General features: G+C 32.7%; 1 protein-coding gene across 2 annotated transcripts; it reads left to right on the forward strand.

Moving 5' to 3' along the window:
• Nucleotides 1–18,985: 18,985 nt before the first annotated feature.
• LOC126733006 (L-ascorbate peroxidase, cytosolic-like) lies at nt 18,986–21,527 on the forward strand. Of its 2 annotated transcripts, none has more exons than XM_050436118.1 (10): nt 18,986–19,156; nt 19,303–19,433; nt 19,545–19,719; nt 19,827–19,892; nt 20,376–20,424; nt 20,532–20,617; nt 20,745–20,824; nt 20,931–21,033; nt 21,133–21,191; nt 21,286–21,527. In XM_050436118.1, exons 2-10 carry the CDS (start codon nt 19,315–19,317, stop codon nt 21,299–21,301), a joined length of 753 nt encoding a protein of 250 aa, XP_050292075.1. In that variant the 5' UTR covers nt 18,986–19,156; nt 19,303–19,314; the 3' UTR covers nt 21,302–21,527. The 2 variants fall into 2 exon arrangements, with proteins under 2 accessions (XP_050292075.1, XP_050292076.1); XM_050436119.1 differs by having other exon boundaries at nt 19,099–19,208.
• Nucleotides 21,528–21,928: the final 401 nt, after the last annotated feature.

Below are 21,928 nucleotides of genomic sequence, written 5' to 3' on the forward strand. Positions count from 1 at the left end.
GAGTTATAAAAATTTTTTTTAGAGAAGAATAGAAGTTAGATTTTTTTTTTTTTTTTTTAAAGAAAAATCTCGAAGGGAACATTAGAGCCTTACACCTTGGCCTAGGCTCTTCATCATAATTTGTAAGGGTTTTCTTGCAGTGGGGGAAAGGGAGAAAAAGAACATAAAATTGAGAGGATCTGAGTAAGAAACAAATACAAATTATAATGAAGAAGAGTTTGAAACTAACATGAGTGTGATCTTATTTTGTAGGTAGTGTTTTAAGTAAAAGTAAAAAAAAAAACATATTTACCAAGTTTTGCCCCTACTTAAACATAGACTGTAGGGTTATTTTGGAACAAAAATAAATCTGGTCCAAATAGGGGCAACCCCTTAAATAGTAGTATAGTATAGATATATAAATATATATATATAGATATATAAATATATATATATAGATATATATATATTTTTTTTTTTAATGCATCTTATGGATTTGGGTCAATTAACTACCTTGTCATCTTTCGTTGGGCTTTTACACAAGGTTTTTTTTTTTTTTGAAGGGCTTTTACACTAGTTGTGGCCACCAAAGTCAAGACTCTGATTCCACATTTACAATGTTAGCCTTAGGCCTGGTTTCTCAGGCCTGAGCTGAAGTTTGGGTATCATTTTGAAATGTGAAACATCTTTTATGTTACATGGATGACTTAGCCCGGATTTACATAGAAATTATACATTTATTAGTTTCATTTAAACCTCTAGAAAATTAATTTTATGTAGTGTCTCTCTCTCTCTCACTCTCTCTCTCTTACACACACACGCACACACACACGCATGTCCCATATCATATAATTTCATTAAAAAAATCCATAGAAAGCAGTTCCATAGGGAAAGCATTAGCCAAATCTAGATTCAGTTTAGTTTACAATACTCTTCAATCCGAATCCTTTCTTCTGCACCATACTGATACTGGGCATGCTTAGCAATATAGTGTGCTGCCTAGTTATAGCTTAAAAGACTGGTCCATGAAGTACCTGCGTTGCGTGAGGATATGGCCGAACCCTTCACAATCACAATTGCATTATAAACCGTCATGTAACTCATGTTGTTAGTCTTTGACCATGTGGAATATTTTCAGTTCCTTTCTTATGCCATTATATTTTCGCTACCATATTTTTTTATATTTACAATGACATTAAATTATCCCCAAAAAAATAATAATAAAAAAAAAAAAAGAAAGAAAGAAAAAAGGAGACATTAGTGGGTTGAACAAGTGGGCCGGTTGGTATGGACCTACAATTTTTGTTTGGTGCGTTAATTGCACAGTAATCCAGGCCCAAATATCATCACCGAGTATATGATCAAAAACAATTGCACTATCCCTGTCCCAAAAAATAAATAAAATAATCACTATCTTTGTGAAATAGGTGACATTTATTCGCCTTTTCTTGGAATATTTTCCTATGAAAATCAGGGTGTTTAATTCTATTGATAAGTAGCTTTTTTTTGGGCCAAGAATGCTGACTTTATGCGGCAAGTCCTTGTCATACTGGTCTTTCAAAAAAAAAAAAAAAAAAGTCCTTGTCATACTGGAAATTTTCACTTAACTGAAAATCAATTGCGAGATGTTGTTTAGGAACATCCAATGAGATACAATTGTCGATTGATATTGAAATAAGGGTGTAGCTTGATGGTAAGAGTTTTTGTCTTAGCACATAGAAAGGAGCGGTTCAAATGATAAACCCAACAAGGCTCGTATGGTATACATGGTATTACTCGTTACCGTTATATGTAGTATGTATGATTAAGCTCTAAATGTAGCCAGCAACTATAGAATTAAAATTTGAATTATAAACCTAGAAAATTTGGATTGTTGACCCTTCGAAGAAAAAAAAAAATTGCTATAGATAAAGATTTTTTTAGACCAGTGAACAAATATTGTCGACTTGACCCCTATTTATTTTTATGAAACAAAAATCAAGGGGAAAAACTCCAGTTTCTCTATGGTCTCAAAATCCTCAAAAGCATCCGCTTCAGTCTTCACCAACATCTCTTAAAAGGCTTTCTCCTTCACCACTAACCTCAATCTTGACTACATCGGTCTGGAGTCTTAGGATTTAAAACTATATATTTTTTAATTAATAAAAAAAGGGAGTTTGTAGATATGATTACTACCATGGTAAATTTATACCCTAATTCGACAAGCCATAAGGACACTCGAGAAATAGTGAGGCATGCTAATATTTGATCTCTTAACCTTGAGACCCACAAGATAAAGAGTTTTGAGGGCATCTAACCACCTCCACGGATGGTGAGTCTTAGGATCTAATACAACCAAGCCTCAAAACTAAAGGCTCGTGAATTTTATACACACTTGGGTAATTGCTTGCTTATTTATGTTTGGTGTAAGCGAAATTTGATCACATGCCCATTATTTGAGAACAAGAGTCTATCAGTTAAAGTAAATATGAATACAAGAGCCCTTGTATATGTTGCCTACTTTGAAATTTATAAATATTAGTTTCTTTGATGTATGTGTAATTGGAATGTTTCTTGCAAGAACTCCTTGCCAATGTAACTTCAATATAATGTTGTATTATGCATAATGACTTATGACATCTCCAAAACTTTCATTGCTTTAAAGAACCTTAACTTCAATTGTCTTGGTTTCTTAGAAATCTATACTCTCTCTCTCTCTCTCTCTCTCTCTCTCTCTCTCTCTCTCTCCTTGTATCTTTTGAAGGGGACCATGAACTTAGTTATCAAACCCACTCTCTTTATTTGAGAGGCAAAGGTACTAATCGAGCTTTAAGGCAAAGTGGTGAAAACTTAGAATTCGACATATAGACTTGCCTAATAAACTAGGCTTGTCTGATTGAATCCATAAAGAATGAATGTGCCTTTACGTGATTTGGGAATATGCAATTTTATGGCTAAGGGCCTAAGGCTATGATGCTTAAAACACATAAAAAAAAAAAAAAAAAAAAAAAAAAAAAAACAGAGAGACAGAGACATATTTCAGGTATTTTGTGTTTAGGTTTAGACAACAATTGATGATAGATTGGAAGGTGGTTGTTTTAAAAATTTGAGAATGGAATTTTAGATAAAAAATGGATGGTTTTTCTTCAAAAATTTGTGGCTCAAATGGACTTTTTTTTTAGAAGATGGCTCAAAGGGACTTCAAAATGAAAAGAAAATTTCTTCAATATCAGACAATTTATCTTCCAAAGGCCCTCCAAATGAGTGGACTTCCCCTCTATTTGATGTGAAGAGGTCTCTCAGAATTAGGCCCAAGGATTCTTTTGAATATTATCTAACTCATTTTAACCCCCCAAAATGGTAAGGTAAATGAAAGCATAAGAAAAATCAAGCAAAAGGCGAAGATACAACACTCTACACTCAAAGTACCGAAATTCTTGTTTTGTATGCTGCACTTGGATTCTGGTTCATGCATATCTAATTTAACTTTGATTTTTCTGATATATTTAATGGATAATTATGAGTTTATCTTCAAAATTGAGCCATTATGGAACCATAATAACCCTAAGAGTGTTGGGTTTTCTAATTATCAATTAATTAATATTCATTTTGAGAAAAATATTTAATTTAATTTAATAATTAAAATAACTAATTATCTATTAGGTTTTATTGCATGCATTGATGTCTGTCATTCTTTTATGTTAGAACCAACAAGATTTTAACATGTTATTATGATAATTAATTCCTCTAAAAACTAATCTCAATTAATTACTCATTATTGTGCTTATTCAATTCCATTTTAAAAATACTTTGTTGCTGAAACTTTAGTTTTGCAGGATCTTTTAATCTTGTGGTCTGATCTCAAAATCCTAATGTGCTTGGTTGAGATTCGAATCACTTATTGATGTGGATATTCATTCTCTGTTGGTCAAAAATGATTCTTTGACCATCAAGCATGTGAAATGGCAATTTTAATTGTTATCCTTAAAGTAATTTTAACAATTCATACTCTAATGGATTTCTTTTTGTAATAACTTAGTATGTATGAAGATCTTATTGATGTGGATATTCATTCTCTGTTGGTCAAAAATGATTCTTTGACCATCAAGCATGTGAAATGGCAATTTTAATCGTTATCCTTAAAGTAATTTTAACAATTCATACTCTAATGGATTTCTTTTTGTAATAACTTAGTATGTATGAGGATAGGAGAAGATATTTGGTATCAAATGATACCAAGTCAGCAGTATCAAAATTCAATAAGTGTGAGACATGTTTGTAAAAAATAACTACCTTACTAATAAATGAAAGACATGTGTTAGTGGGTTGTTATTTTTGCACATATATCTCTTGTTTATTCGATTTTGATATGGATGATATAGTATCATTTGATACAAAATATACTTTTTTCGTGAGGTAGGAGGATTACTCATACTCGAGGAAATATTCAAGTGCTCAAAGAGCTTTAAATACCTTCATTTCTCCAATATATATATATACACACACACACAGAATAAAAATGGGTGTCTAGCCAATGTTTAAAATTTAGATCATTACCTCTTTGTCGTTGGTTCAATCAATTGGTATTTGATAGGATAATTTAAATATTGTTTCTAATATAACATTTGATGATGTATGAAATCAGTAGGTTGTATGCTCCGGACTTCAACGGCGGATGGATGACTTGAAAAGAAGAAAAGAGACTATCAAAGGTGATCGGGATGAACTGGCTAAAAACCCTCCAATGGTTAAGTTAGTTTTTTCTCTAGGACTCAAGCTTAATGAGTGGATGAATGGTAAAAACGTACCTTAGGCTAGTGAGATTGGGTCCTTTTTATAGAGAGTTCAGAGTGGGTCTACTTGTTAGGTATCACTAACATCAAGAAGGATGTGTGAACTTAGTGGGGGAGAGTGGAGCGAATTTCGAGGAATTCACCCCGCGTTTTGAGATGAGAGATCGCAATCTAATCAATTGTGATTAGTGGAAAATACTTAGAATTTTACTAAGTGGTTGTTGATCGTCCACACCCTCTAGTGATGTGGACGACCTATATCTCTATGGATGATTGGTATCCATTTGGATGGCTTCCTTTTACATTTGTGGTGTTCTTTCTCTTTTCTCCCTTCTGAAGGTTGTCTTTGACGTGGTTGGGCTTGGATGAACCTTATGGACGGATTATATTTGTTATGGATCACCATCAACATTGAACATAATTTATTTTATGAATGGTACAAAAAGAAAGATAATTAAATGTTTAACCTTCTTTTTTGGGTTACTTTTTAAAAAATCTATCAAAATAAAATAACCAAAAGTGTTCATGATAAAAAATGTGTATATTTGATCGATTTTATGTGTATACATTTGTGTATATGTTTATTTATAGTTTCTCTTAACATATAAAGATTTTTTTTTATACATGTAATATACAACTTTGTTTAAGAAGTTCCCAATTTTTTTTTTTTTTTTTTAGAAAGAAATTAAAAGAAACTAATCGTTAATTCGTATAGTAGGGTATAGAAATTTTGGACACAACATTTTGAAATGGCGATATATATAAGTAGTAATAAATAAAAATGCTATTAAAGAATTTTCTTTTTGAGAATCTGTAGACAATAATGCGTTTAATATTGGGTTGCTTTGTATAAAAGAACAATTTTTAGTAAGATTAAACTAATATAGTTTTTGGCTATTTGTAACTTTAAATTAAAAAAAGATGTATAAGAATGATGGTGTGAAAAAAAAACAGTAAATTTACAAAATTTTACGTGGCAACATGAGAAAAAAATCTAGTTTAGTAGAATAGAAAAGTGGAAGGATCAATGTACATATAAACAAAAAAAAAAAAATCCCCCTCCTCCACTTGTTGTAATAACTGAATTATCAAAAAACTTTTCATGTTATACATGTTATAGATTTGAAATTACCATATGCATTGCTATATAAGTTCTTTACCTAGTAAATTTGGGTTCAAAATTCAATTCTTAATACTTTCATTTTTAAAGGAACGAAAACTTTAGTAGCATAACTGTATAAAAGTGAACTTGGCATGACATTACGACCCTCTATAAAATCTAAGTTACTCAAAATATAATATGTTTGGTATGATAAAAAAGTGGGAGGATAGAAATGAAGAAAAAAAAAGATAGATTAATATTTTCTTTTGTAGAGTATAACATAAAAGGGAGTGACAATTTAATATAAAAATACAATAGATATTATAAAATTTTCTTTATTTCCTCTTTTTTTTTTTATCCGTCCTAATAAACACCTTTAATGCCTATTAAAGAGGGTCAGCCCATATCCATCCTCTCTCATAGGAAGGCCTATTAGAGAAGGGCCATAAGCAGGAGCTAGGGCTGTCTAGACTCGATCGGAGCCCGACAACCCGGCCAAACCGCCCGACGCCGATCCGAACCGAAGGTCTAGTCAGTCGGCGGCGGGTTTCCGTTCTCAAGAACCAACACCGGCGGGTTGAGTGGCAGGTTTGCTTCTCCAAAACCATAGCAACCCAAACCCGACCGGAGTTATATAAAAAATCCGGCCAAATCCTGCAAAATCAAGCCAGATCCGGCAAGATCTCGACCAAATTTGGCAAGATCTCGACCAAATCCGGCTAGATCTAGTGGGATTTAGCCAAAACCGGCCAATTCCAGCAATTTTAAGTGAAAAATTTTAGATTCCAGTGAGAAAAAATGAAGATACCGGAGAGATTTTCCAAATTCCAGCATGATTTTCCAGATCCTGGCAAGATTTTCCAGATTCTGGCATGATTTTCCAAATTCTAGCGATATTTCAGATTCCGGCAACCTTTTTTTTTTACTCCAGCAACTAACCGACGCTCACCCTCACCCGAAACCGACTTGACCGATTTTTCCAGCGGTCGGTTTCGGGTTCCTCTGCCGACCCGACGCCGGCAGGTTGAGTCCAGGTTGGACCCAAAACCGACTCGGCCCGACTCGTGGACAGCGCTAGCAGGAGTGGAGGCACAGTTGGACCTTGGGGGGCAATGGCCCCCCCTAGTTTTTTTTTTTTTTTTTTAAAGATATTAATATTACATAGGCACTAATTTTAATAATTTTATTCTATAAAATTACACTTTGTCCCTCTTAATATTATCATTAATTCTTTTACAAGTAATGCTACGAGCACAAAGTTTTCTACATCATTTATTGGTTAGCATCTAGGCTCGTCACTTTTAACTTATCAATAACCATTCACTACATCAGCAATTTATTAAAAAAAAAAAATGTTATAGCATTAGCATTTTCCTCCTTTTAAAGGTCATAAAAAAATTTATAGATCTAAAATCTAAAACAAAATATACAAGTCCAAAAAAATTAGGCCAACAACAAATTTACCATTAGTAAAGCTAAAAACAATTAAGCTTAATCAACTAATTTTACCCAAAATAAACAGCTCGATCCTTTAAAAAGTTTTAAATGAAATAATTTTGTCCTTACCTAGAAGCAACACACACATCAAAAACACACAAATAAGTAAATAAAATTTATTAGCAGTTAAATAGTAGAGCCGGAGGCCAGAGCTACTACATGTAGCCAGTAGCAAAGTTGCCTTCCAAACTCCAAGTCCTGATTCCGTCCCTGGCCATAAGGCCTACATTTTTCTAGCGGGGCGTATTCATGATCAGGCTCCATCCCCCAAAAAAGTACAAGGTATCACTTGAACTCTCACGTTGTTGAGAGGACAATTGGCCAACCAAAAAGCTATTGCACTGAACATTTTACTCTTGGATCGCTCAACAAAACCAGTAATCCAATCGAGGAAAAATTGTCATTGTACTAGGAGATACTTTTACTCAATTGCCTCTTAGAATGAATATCTTTGGGTATCTCGCCTAAGATGCTTTCTCGAACTTAATTTAGTTAGCTTCCTGAAGAAGGCAATTGTCACATTTGCAGTTAATGCTCTTACCAAGTATCACCTCTACATTAAATGCAAAATGACTGCTTTGGAACAATTAAGGTGGTAGAGTTAGCCCCTAACCCATCCCTTTGTCCTAATAGCTAATCGAGATTTGATTGAGACCTTCCTTCTCCCTTTTGGAGATACAAACCAAGAGCGCCTATAAATTCCTATCTAAAATCTTAACAAAAGATTTTGCATCCAGGAGTGAAAAATTAGAGAGAAATAGGGTGTGAGAGAGAATTGTTGATACCCATTTTTGCGACACATTCTCTATAAGCCCAACTCAATCGAGCTCGACCTCATTATGGGTCAAATTCATGTATTATATTATTTTTTATTCTTTTAAGCATGACCCAAACTCATGCAATATACAGGAGAAATTGAGGAAGTGTGGTTTAGAGGGTATGAGGTGGTTCTTTTCGGACCTTTTGCATGAGCCCAACCCATGCGTGCTATCAAGTGGGCAAAGGACACTAGTAGCACCTCAGGCTCATGGAGGAGGTCTTGTACCCAAAATTTCCACCTCAAAAGAGCTTTTATGCTCTAGGTGATTGTGCTCCTAATTTCAGCCCAGCTCCATTTTTCACACCAAAACACAGCTGACCCTAAACTAATTAACTAGCCTATTGTAGCCACCAAATACAACTATCAAAAGCCTACAATTATAAGGAAACAATAGCTAATGGAGTTAGCCACTTTATTTCCAAAATCATGCTAAAAGCATGTTAAACTCTTCCCTAAACAAAAGCAACCTAAGCCAAAACACCAAATTAGTATCATGGGGGATAAAAACCTGTTCCACTACTCAAAAACTAGTCATTAGCAACACCCCAACTCTATATAAAACTCTCTCTTCAGCTCAAAAAAGAAACTAACCACGCTCTACCCACATATCTGAAACTTCAGAGTAAAAGCCCATTTAGCCAGTCAATATTCTCACGATTTTGAACCTTAAGGGTGGAAATATAGGTACAAGAGAACCTTCCCTCTCTTCCTCACAACCTTTCTCAATTTCTTCTTCTCGGTTACTGTGAGTCGAAGTTTCAGACCTGTTGAACCACGTTTTTCTCATAGAGATGAAACTTGAGAGCCAAAACCCACTAAGCCAGGAAACATTCTCACAATTCTAAACTTTGGGGGTGGAAATATGGGTACAGGGGAAGCTTCCCTCTCTCCCTCACAACCTCTTTCAATTTCCTCTTCTCGGTGATTGTGGGTCAAAGTTTTAGATCTGTTATGTTTTTATGTTTTTTCTGCACTTTTGTTATTTAGCAATTTGATTCTCTCTTGTCAAAGCACCATTAGCCTTTGTTTTCTGTACATTGTGAATTTTGGGCTTAATTTTCCACAAATAAACACTTCTAAAGAACTCTAGGGGATTTGGGCCGTTTTCGTATTTTCAACCCTTGTCACAAAAACGTCCCTGACAAGAATCAAAGTCCATCACTCTCGAATCATTAGCCCTTCGTACTTCCAAACGAACATTCAAGTCGACTCTTGATTCCTTGAAGGATGAGAAACATACATAGACCATTTTGTAACGAGTTAGAATAATTTGGCTATTTTAGTTCAACCTAATGTAAAAAGTTTATTGGGCCAATTCATATGTCTTGTTAGTAGTCCCTATCCATAAAAATAAATAAAGATAAAATTTTGTTATCTCTACCCATTACATCTATTAAAAAAAAAAACTTGTAATGAAAAATATTACTATTTTCTTTCCATCTTTCTTATATGTTGTATCCTCATGTTTTTATCCAACCATACCAAACAAAGCATTTGGGGCAGTCGTAATTTAAAGTTTGAATAGATCAAATAGATTTGATCGAGTGGACCACAACAAATCGAACTTCAAAAAAAAAAAAAAAAGCTTTGCCTAATCTCCTGATTTATTGTCCAACCAATGCTTAGTTTAATAACACATTAACACTAATTTAAAACTCTTATATATATATATATATATATATATATGCAAACACACACACACTAGCACAAAAATATAAATAGACCAACCACACAAAATAAATGACTTTTTTTTGTTGTTGATAATTTGATAATTACAACGGAAGAGGGGATTTAAATACCACTGTTTCATTTGGAAACACCAATTGAGTTAAGAAAAATGTATCAACCAAGAATTGTGATGAATGGTTAGTTTTGTCATTAAAAAAAAAAAAGGGCCTTTGGGCACACGCAAGTGACGCAACGCCTACGTGAAGAGGCTAAATATATGGGTATATGTATATAACTAATTTAAACCAATAAGGATTTTTTTTTTTTTTTTTTAGTATAATTAAGAAAAAATAACTCTTTAGTTCTTCATGTGGATCGAATCTGGTCTGGTCCACTATTTCGCCAACCTATATAACGAGATGGTCTAAATTGTACACTTCAATAGGAAAAAGTGATTCTCCTTTCAGGTGTCATTACATAAGGAATTAAGGATGAAGGGGCAACACTACAAAAATGATAATGATACCTATCAAAAAAAAAAAAAAAAAAAATGATAATGATAAAGATAGGTTGACGCTACAAATACGATATAAATAATGGTCTCCTTAAACATATTCTTATCAATTGACCACAGGTATAAACGCAAGAGTTATTTTTTATATCCCAACACGAGTTGGTACTTGGTATTTATTTGTGACTTTGCGTAATGGGTACCTACAACTTTACTGACTACTGTCACATATCTGTGGAGTCTATAGGAATATTTGGCAAATCACATATCTAATTCAACTTTCATACAAACTGAAGCGAAAGCAGAACCAGTTCAATTTTTAAACTAATTAAGTTTTGTTTATATCAAGTTTGTCTCGAATCAGATCAAAATTAATTTTAGTTAAGACATAAGATGCATATCAAGTAAATTTAAAACTAGATTTTGATGGGAATATGAATGTGAAAACATCAAAAAAGTTAAACTTGATTTTGGGAAAATGTCTATTTGAAAGAATTAAAGTCACTTAAAACTAGTTTTTAAGACTATATTGGATTCCATTTTGAACCAACTCCATTTGTTTTAATAAAAACCCTTATGTGAAGATAATTTTCCATATATATATATATATATATATATCTATTTTTTTTTGAGTGTTTGTTAGTATAAAAAAATAGGTTAAAGAAAAATTATCTCTTAATTTTTCTTATTTAGTTTCGTATGAGATAGAGTTGTTTTCCATAAATTCTGTCTTACAATAAACTAAGTAAAAAAAACAATTGTTGAGGTCCAAAATGGAGGACCCACAACAACTTTATCTCATTCAAAACTAAAAAATAAGGGAAAGTTACACTACAAAAAACTTGTTCTACACCAGCATTTTTTCCCTAACGATTTTGAAAACTGCCACAGTAAGAGAGTTACAGCAGCGCTTTTAGAAGCTGCCCCTATAGGTTAATTTATTAAGGCAGTTTAATGCTAGTGCTTTTTAAATCGCTACTATAGACAACCTACTGTGATTTTTCAATTCATTTCAAGGTCGCTACCAAATATAAGTGTGGGGATGCAAAAATTGGCCCCCGTGGAGTTCTTTACGGATTCTCACTACAATTATTCAAATAACCAACATGTAAGTAAACAAGAAGGGATAAAAACTACACAATAGGAAACTCAAGTAATTGATTTCTTTGTCCTCATATATTACAATTTCAACATAGATATTACAATAGATAACTCTCATGTTCCTACAGTGTTACCCTTACTCATTTTCTTTGACTATTTTTTCTTCTAAATGTTCCCTTCCCCCCTCTTTTGGATCCCTTGTCTTTTGCCTCTCCTCCCTCTTTTATAGCTTTAATCCTTGCTCTTATCACTACAACTGTCTTGTTGCCTACCAGAGTCTCAAGAATATTTTCCTTAACTTTATCGATTTTCTCCCCACCCTTATCCTGGAACACTGACTTTGGGGGTTGTTTGTACTGTTCAGGTTGTCTTACTTGTATTTAATGTGGTAGAGGTTAAGTAAGAACCCCATCATTAATGCGGAAGCATAGTTCTTCGACCTTCTTGCATGTTCCGGAAGTTTTTCGCGGTCCTGGGTATCGTCTAGAAGTTACATGTGGATCATCCATACACCTCGCCTCAAGTAAGGTTTGTCCCTCTCTTTCTCCACGAGAATCATTTTCCCATGGTATTCTCCTTTCTTGGGTGTGGAGGATGGTTCGGCTTCCTCTTTCTCACAACCTGTTGTCTTTTGGGACTTCTCTCAAACATATAGGCTTGGCCCAGTTCACTCTCGTGGCCCAATCCATTATTGGGCCTAAGGCCTGGACGGGGATTCTTCTAGTCCCCACAACAGGTAAATGAGATAGTTTCTAGAAAATGATTTATTTTTTTATAAAATGTTAATATCAAAACAAACAAAATTGTATTTGGTAGCATAAGAAAAAAAATATTCCTATAAAAAACATTTTGTAAAGATAGTTTTATCATTTATGCATTTCCTTGTATTTGATAGCATAGGAAAAATTATGTCATATGAAAACTATCATTAATCAACAAAAAATTCTATTAAAAGTATAAATTATTTTTTAGAGATTATTTTTCACAAATTTTTTTTGGAAAACAACTTTATCTTATGCCATGATCATGCTAAATAAAAGAAATTAAGAGGTAATATGAAAACTATTGAAAACAACCAAACATAGGAAATATAGTTTTATTGAAACAAACAGCATTGTGTTTAGTAGCATTAGAAAAAATATTTCTATGAAAAACCTTTTGTAAAGATAATATAGGGGTGAGGGCCCAAGATCATATATTGGGCTTTGGGCTTTGGGCTTTGTCTGAGGACATTGATAAGTCTGAGGAGGAACAAATAGTTATTAGGGGTTCTCAGTTAAAGTCTCATAAGTAGGAAACGAATGTAGGATGATCCGAGGAGGAGTTCCTCCTCGGATATGATGAATATAGTTCAAAGTACGTACTTTAGCAATTAGAGTGATCCTCCAAGAAACTCCAACAATAGGGACATGCCTCATGAACATACGAAAAGGAAGGAAACCAAAAAATTTTTAAGGGAAAGTTGCCACTACTGCATTAAATGCACTGCAGCTACTTTTCTGGTCGCATTTATGTGCAACTACTTTTCTGGTCGCATTTATGTGGAGAAGACTTCTGAACAGTGCTACCTTAGCTACAACAACTCATAAAAAACCAAAGAGGGTGTTTGATGGGACAGGTACTCAAGTAAGAGACAAGTACTCAAGTAAGGGCCCGGATGATCAAAAAGTATAGGATGAAGATGATCCAAAGGATGATATATAATGTGAAAGGCTCTTCATGAGGTGGGGATCGGAAAAAATAGAGAGAAAAAGACTGTAGAAAATCTAAATTATTTTTGTATCCATTTGTGATTAATTTACACAAGGGGGACCTCCTCGGATTGAAAATATATTAAGATTAAATCTCTTATTTGTGTTTGAAAGTCATTCAAATTAAGTCTATCCGTTATTCAATTCATTAGGGCCTAGTTCTTCAACCTATTCTCTACAAATTTATTGTACTAGGCTCATTGGGCCAACATCCCATACGTTTTGGGCTTGGACTGTAAATCGAGACCCTACAGATAATTTTATGTGTTTCCCCGCGTTTGATAGAAGGGGAAAAATTATGTCAAATGAAAATTATCATTGATAAACGAACAATTCTATTAGAAGTATAACTTATTTTTTAAAAACCATTTGTTGCTAAAATTTTATGGAAAACAACTTTATCTCATGTCACACTAAATAAAGAAAGTTAAAAGGTAATATGGAAACTATTGAAAACAACCAAACATAGGAAAATGAGATAATTTTTTAAAAAAAATACTTTTTGAAAAATGATTCATTTGAAAAGAAGAAGAAGTTAATATCAAAACAAACTGAATGTAAACTAAAAATAATAAAAAACCAATTAAAATCAACTATTTTTTTTCTTCACTTGCCTGATTACATGATGGGTCTATTTGAGATTTGTTTATTTTGCTGAAATTGAAAACTTTTTGCTGAAAGTACCATAAATAAATGTAAAAGTTAGCTGAAATAATATAATAAGACCCATGAATAATACCAAAAGTATATTGGGACCCATAATTATAAATAGTGGTAAAAATAAACTGAATAATAAAATAAGTTGGCAAAATTAATCATACTAAACAGACACAACATGTGAATCAATTTTTATTGTACATGTCAAAGAAGGAACGTGTACATTGCATAACACACCATTCATTTGTATTTATATTATAGTATTTTTATTAGCTTATTTTGCTTAGGATATGTGAATATCCTTTTGCGCATGTCCAATAAAGAACGTATAATTTTGCATATACCATCCATGTGTTTGGATGAGTAATTATTGAGCAGTTTGGAAATACATCGAAATGATACTTCTTTATTTTTTGTATATAATAATAAATTCCACCAATTAAATTTAAAAATAATTTCAAATTTTATTATATAATCTTTACAAAATTGGTGATGATAATTATGAAATGAATCTCTACCCTACCTTCATTCATCTCCTTGTTTGCTAAAGACAAAAAAAATGCTAGGTAGAACCCACCACCGTGGAGTAAAATTCTATTTTTTAAAACAATAATACTAGTAGTGTATATTTTGCTATAATTGTTTTACGCGGTAAATTGAGTGGTTGAGAAAAAAAATGATAGGTCAATGTTATAATAATATATAACCAATTATAATCAAGGTTTTCAGACTCGGATTGTTCATTGAACTGTAAAAGGGAGATGTTCAAGGTTTTTGAGGTCGAACCGGGTTCGAACTGTGATGACGTCATAATTAATTAAAGCCTAAATATAGATATTAAATTTATAAAACTCGCAAAATTGACTAATATATCTATATATGTGAGGGAAATTTAATGATTTTCGAGCATATATTTAATAATTAAATAAGAAAATTAATAAAATAAAATAATAACTATGAAAATATTAAAATTTATGATTAATTTTTGAAGTAAAGTTGAATATCTTTGAAGGATTTTAATTATAATTTTTTTATTCCTTCTAGGAGATGGATAATTTAATTAAGTAGAATAAAATTGTGTTAAGTTGTTTTTATTTTAAAAAAAAAAATTTGCTAAGGGGTTGGACCGCACGGTTCTTGCCACCGGTTCGTATGGTCCAACCCCAATTTTAGGGGTTCATGGAATTGCCACATATGCCTAGTTCTTTATGCTTAAAAAATCGGTTTTCATCCCAGTTCTCGGTTTTTACGATCCGACCTCCCGATACAATCCGATTTTGAGAACTATGATTATAATTTACCACAAAAAATAGTTGTGACAAAATATGTGTGAAATTATGCGATACTACTGAGTACTACCAACATTTATTGTTTTTTAAAATCAAAATAGAGTAAAGTTGTCGTGGGCTGTAATCTCTTCTAAATTCTGATGGTGATTGAGAAAGTATATCTTGTTATGGATGTATGTTTTTTCCATCTCACAAGCTGATAGGACCATATCTGAGAGGAGAGAAACATATGGTGAGGTGTATTTTCTCAGTGCCAGTGGTGACCACAAGGTGCACAATCCTTCTCGTGAGTCGTGACACTTTGGTATATTCCTTTCCATATTACAAAAATGCAATTGTGCGGTTGTGCCCCCATCTGCCACTTTCGTACTACTACAAACTATCATTGAAGACAATTTTTTTTTTTTTTTTGATAGGAACTATCATTGAAGACATACATAATAAAATAAAATTTCTCTAAATTAATGAACAATAAATTATTTTATTTCTCTTTATGTATGTCGGAATTTGTTGTTTAATGGAAACATTTCAAACTGCAACAAAAATAAATTAACATAATTATATTTTTGAAAATTTAATTGTTAAGATGTATATTCTTTATATTTTTAATATGTATGTCAAATTTCATTCAAATCCAATATTAATTATTATTTAATTCATATATTTTTTTATATATAATTTAAAATTTCAAAATCTTGAAATTTAAACATTTGATTGGTGATATAATTTTTTTAAAAAAAAGAAAAAAATTGATGACATAATTATTAATCATTGATTTTTTTTTTAATTTTATAATTTAAAATAAATTTGTTAAAATTTACATCAAATAAAAAGATATAAAAATAGTTTGATATGTATAGAGAGAAACTTTCTCGTTATTTTATTATTCCATTGTGTCTTCTCCTCAAAAATAAAAAAATAAAAAAAAAGAAGAAGGAAAATTCAATCAATCAACGTTTCTCATTGTTTTATTATTCCATTGTGGGTCATCTCCTCAAAACAAAAAAACAAAAAAACAAAAAAAAAAGAAAGAAAGAAAAATTCAATCAATCAACGTTCAGAGCGGGACGTAATAAAGTGCTTCGCGAACTATGTCAACGTGGCGGTTACGCCCAGGAAATTTCTCACCCTCAAATCCGTCACAGTTGTGTTCATATTCACGTGGCCATCTACTCAGTCACTACCCAATGATATCAAAACTTGGCCGTGATTATAGAACAAAAAAGTGGGAAAAATATCGCACGTGCAAGCATGAAAGGTTTCTATGTAATGTATGTGGCCCAATCAAATTAGTGGGGGTGACAAAAGTGGTAGACTTCCACGGGTGACTTGATCATTGCTCGAACCGAATCTTCTGAACTTGAAACGCGTTCACACTCGGTGATAAAAGATTTTTTTCACGCTTGGAAAGTTCCTAATCCGTTTGAAGAGTTAAATGACAAAAGTAACCTTACAGTGAACTTTTATTTATGTGAAACGCTTTTTTCGGCCTCCTAAAATGTGCTCCGTCTTCCGTCAATGCTGTCTTGTTATTTTTAGTAGAATTATCATGCTGTCTTTGCCCTCCTTAGAATAATGGAATATTATTATAGCTCTTTTTATCTCTTTATATGTTCTTAAAAAAGAAAAAAAAAAAAGAAAGAAGAAAAAATCTCTCCTTTTGTCATCTTAATTTCTTTTTAAATTTTTATAAGTAAAAAAGTTCTTCTTTTTTCCCCCCTTTATTTCTTAAAAGTACAGATCTTAAGAATTCTACACAAACAAATAAACTAAACATCTAAAAGAAAAGAAAAAAACTCATTATTAACATCTATTTAACCATTAAATAGTGGGGAGAGACTTCGAACCCAAATTCTCATTTATAAAAAAAACTAGATAATGTCAGTGAGACATTTTTAAATATAAATTACTGTAAGTATTTTTAAGATATTTTCCCTTCTACTCGTGTGTGTATGTTAAATACTTAGTAGTCTTATAAAAAAGTAGAAGATAATATTAGTGAATTAAGAATAAATGAGATAAAACTAGTCATCTAAACAATGAAAGGTTGTTATTAGCTAACAATTAGTTGACACATTCAAATGGATTAAGATATTTAATCTAAAAGAAAAACAATAAACTACAAACTCTAAAATATTTTTTTAGAAACACCTCTACAAAGTTTGTCAAGGTTCTTACCATTTTATTATTTTTTTTAATCACTTAATCTACACTAAATTGTGAACTTATTGAATCAAGCCAAAGGATTTGAATTTAAATTGGATTGTTTAGACTCAATTATTATCAATAAAAAAAAAATTTGAATAAATTTCTTGATTAAGTTTTTAATCAACCTTAAATATTAGTTATAATGAACATTTTTTTTTTGTATCGATATATAATTTCACATAGGCAATATTATTTCCACTAAAACTAGTATTGCTTCAACAAATCGCTCTCGTATTCAAAGAAGAAGCTTTTATGCCTATTGTTAACGAACAAATGAAAAGTCTTGTCTTCCATTCTTAGACGGGATTAATCATACAATCTCGAGTTGAATTGGTTATTGTACATTTTGTTAATTAGGTTTAAGTTCAATTGTGGATGATCCATCATATAGAAGTCAAGCATATGTTTGAGAAAACAAATAAGTGTGTTGATGCTTTAGTCATATCGGGGGTATCACAAACTTTAGATTTTGTTTTGTTTTTTGCTCCACTTACTATATTTATTAGTTTTGTTAATTTTGATAGATTGGTGGATTTTATACTATATATGATTTCTTCTTAGTGTTTCTTAATTTATGTAATTTCCTAATTATAAAAATTTATATAATTTTTTTTCTTTTTTGCTCTTAATCAAATTCTTCTATTAATTCATTAAAGGCATTTATGTGGAAAAGTGTTTTTTTTTTGAAGGAAAATCAAAATGAAGTAACATAAAGAAGAACATTCTTGGGTTGACACGTCCATATAAATTGTATGGTTAATTATTTTTCCCTTGAATCAAATTTCTTGCTAAATTATTCTCAATAAAAAAAATTTCTTGTTAAATTGTTAAAATAAAATTTTAAATTATATTATACTTATATTTTTTGGTTCTTAAAAAAAATTATTTTAAGTTATTTAAAATAAAATTCATTTTTTATCAGATTAATGGCCAAGGTTTAGAAAAAAGTATTTTGTATCAAATGATACTAGGTCATCCGTATCAAAATTTAATAAACGAGAGACATGTGTACAAAAATAACTACTCATTAATACATGTCTTTCAATTGTTAGTTGGTCAATTATTTTTTGTTGACATATCTCACATTTTTTAAATTTAGTTATCGCTAATATGGTATTATTTGATACCAAATCCCTTTTTATAAGGTTTGACTAACAAATTACAAGCTTATCAAAAGTCAAAACCAACAGGTAGATATTAGTTGTAAATCTGGTTTTAGTAAATTTTTATTTTTGATAAAAATAAAAATCTCGTTTTAGTTAGTGCAACTTATTTATTAGCAAATCCTTATTTGAGAAAAATAAGTGGGGTATTGTAGTCATTTAAGAACACTCCACCTCCAAAGTTTCCAATTCTCCTTTTTCCCGGTGGACAATCTCATCATTTTTTTTGTCAATTACCCCAACAAGTCAAATCGATTTGTTCAGTTTATATTATGTTTCCTTAATAACCCTCTTGACCTTTATTTTAAACCCATTTTCATCTCTCTTATTTTTATATATATATATATCTTTTCTATTTTAATCTTACACCAACCCCAAAAGCTTGGCCGTACATTTTTGGCTGTCCAAGCTAATCACAGCCGTTTAAATCCAAAACCAATACTATCCACAGGATCGTCTTAATCCAACGGCCTTAAAAAAAACAACTAGAACTTTCTTTTCTACAAGCCTTTTAGCTTCACCTTTATAACTTCATTCTCCCAGGCCTGTGTTCGACTCGTGCCACACACTCTCTCTCTCTCTCTCTCTTTAGGGTTTGAATTCTCTCACTTCTCGAATCGGCTTCTCTGTTTCCCAAGGTTCGTTACTGATCTTCATCGATCAAGGATCAAGCTATTTTGTGTTCTATTTGTGCGTGTTTGTGTTTCTTTGATCGTCTGCATTTTTGAATCGAAGATCTTTGGATGTATTTTTTGGGTTTCTGATTTGGTTGTTTGGTTTGTAGAATCGTTGAAAAATGACGAAGCAGTACCCATCCGTGAGCGCTGAGTACCAGAAGACCGTCGAGAAGGCGAAGAGGAAGCTCAGGGGACTCATTGCTGAGAAGCACTGCGCTCCTCTCATGCTCCGCATCGCGTACGATCTCTCTCTCTCTCTCCCTCTCTAGCTCACTATCAATCACTCAGTTTCAACGGTGAGGATTTGTTGTTGGTATTAACGGTGTATGATGTGATTGGGGTTGTACAGGTGGCACTCAGCTGGTACCTTTGACCAGAAGACAAAGACCGGAGGTCCATTCGGAACCATGAAACAGGCAGCTGAGCTCAGCCACGGAGCCAACAATGGCCTCGACATCGCCGTCAGGCTCTTGGAGCCCATCAAGGAGCAATTCCCCACTCTCTCTTACGCCGATTTCTACCAGGTACTCTTATTTTTATTTTATATAATTTAAATTTTTAGATTTTTAATTAATCTTAATTGGATTTTAATTAATTAATTAATTAATTATTTTTTTTATAAAAAATTTAGCTGGCTGGGGTTGTTGCTGTTGAAATCACTGGTGGGCCCGAGGTCCCCTTTCACCCAGGACGCGAGGTCAGTGTTGGCTATTTGGAATTTGGTTTTTCAATTTCTATAATGTTTGTGTGTTGCATAATTTCTGGTTTGCTTTTAGGAATATATGGCCTTACTCTTGCTATAGTTTCGTTGTTCTGTTTGTTACTTTTGACTTCATTGGTTTCGTTTATTGAAAAATAATAGTGTGTACCAAACGCACACGATCATCCCGACTTTTGGTCTTGACTTTCTTGATGTCACGTGTTTGTTTGTTTGTTTGTTTGTGAGGAGATTTGTGCTTAATTTATTTGATTTGGTCGGCTTTGCTTTTTAAAATTATTGAATTTTCTGATGTCATTTTCTCTTTACTCCTCGGAAAAGAATATGTGAAAGTAGATGCTTTTGTTATTTGTCATTTAATTGCAATGTTGTCATTTGTGGGAGCCATGGGTTTGTTGTTTGTATTGATCACCATCATCATCATCAGTCACTGATATGTTTGGTGTTGTTTTGTATTCTCAGGACAAGCCTCAGCCACCTCCTGAGGGTCGTCTTCCCGATGCTACAAAGGGTTAGTATTCTTGTACCAGTCGATATTCCCAAATCAAAATGGCATGTGCTTTGAAATTAATTTATAGAATGCTTTATTTTTTTACTTTAATTTAATTGATGATGCAGGTTCTGACCATTTGAGGGTTGTGTTTGGCCAACAAATGGGCCTTAGTGACCAGGACATTGTTGCTCTTTCTGGTGGACACACTTTGGTTAGTATATGATTCCTTGGGGATTGCTTGCTAACTCTTTGGAATTATCGGTTATGATGAAATCAAAATGCTTTCTTTTGGGGCTTTGTTATCAATGTTATTGATTTATGTGAATTTGTTTTTGTAGGGAAGGTGCCACAAGGAGCGTTCTGGCTTTGAGGGACCATGGACTGCTAACCCTCTCATCTTTGACAACTCATACTTTAAGTGAGTTTCCTGTCCTGGTCTGACTTTCATGGTCTAATTTATTTGCATTGTGTTTGTTCTTTATTATGTGCTTCACAATGCTAAAATATGTTCTTGAACTTGATAGGGAGCTCTTGAGTGGTGAGAAGGAAGGTCTTCTGCAGTTGCCTTCTGACAAGGCACTTCTCGCTGACCCAGTCTTCCGCCCCCTTGTTGAAAAATATGCTGCGGTATGTAATTTCTGTGTCTCTTAGTTGTCAATGAGATTTCGCTAATGATGGATTAATTTGTAGTTTTCTGATTGCCGTTGATCTTATTTTAACTCTTAGGATGAAGATGCCTTCTTTGCTGATTATGCCGAAGCTCACTTGAAGCTCTCTGAGCTAGGGTAAAGTTCGGATTTTAATGATTTGTGGGATGCTCGATAATTTTGTTTTCATTCTAGAAGTTGTGAGACTAAATTTATTCACCTTGGTTTGCAGATTTGCTGAAGCTTAAGTACTTTGGAAAGCATGGGACGTAAAGGATGGTGCCAATCCCTGCTTGCCTTTACTCTTTTGTTTTGGATTTGCTTGGAAGCCCCAGTTTTATTTTAGGCAGTTGTTGGTTCATGAAAGTTGGGATGGTTTATATTGCTTTGTTTTGTTGGACATGACAAATGAACGAAATCGTGTTTCCATCATTTTTAAATAATTTAAATTATTAGTCAGTATGTTTGCATCTCTCTCTCATTCTCAATTACACACCTGTGATTTAAGTGTTTAACTATCCCCTGAGCCCATAGGATTTTTGTAATTTTGGTTTTGCTATCAAGTTGAATTTTGAGCTACATTCTACTGGAGAGGCCTGGGGAATACAGGGGACTCTCATTTGAGGGGATAACTGAATGAGTAATTGCTCTCAATATGCCCTCTCCTTAGCTGTGTTTTGCTTTGTCATGCCATCTAATTCAGACCTAATTTTCACTGGCTTGAAATATATCTCTTTAATTTGATTAAATAATTTCATGGTTTAACGTGATGTCCTTGCGGGATTTGATTAACCTGGATTACTTGATCTGGGTAGGCCATTTCTTTTACTCTTTTAGTACTGTGCCCCCATACAGTAATGTAGAATAAATCATGC

This window comes from Quercus robur, chromosome 1 (assembly GCF_932294415.1).
Source record: "Quercus robur chromosome 1, dhQueRobu3.1, whole genome shotgun sequence".
Lineage (NCBI taxonomy): Eukaryota > Viridiplantae > Streptophyta > Magnoliopsida > Fagales > Fagaceae > Quercus > Quercus robur.

What these genes read in the sequence shown, in the direction of transcription:
- LOC126733006 (XM_050436118.1), top strand. Translation starts at nt 19,315, where the DNA reads ATGACGAAGCAGTACCCATCCGTGAGCGCTGAGTACCAGAAGACCGTC. An exon ending in CCTCTCATGCTCCGCATCGC is followed by an intron (nt 19,434 to 19,544) that starts GTACGATCTCTC and finishes GGGGTTGTACAG; the next exon opens with GTGGCACTCAGCTGGTACCT. An exon ending in CCTTTCACCCAGGACGCGAG is followed by an intron (nt 19,893 to 20,375) that starts GTCAGTGTTGGC and finishes TTGTATTCTCAG; the next exon opens with GACAAGCCTCAGCCACCTCC.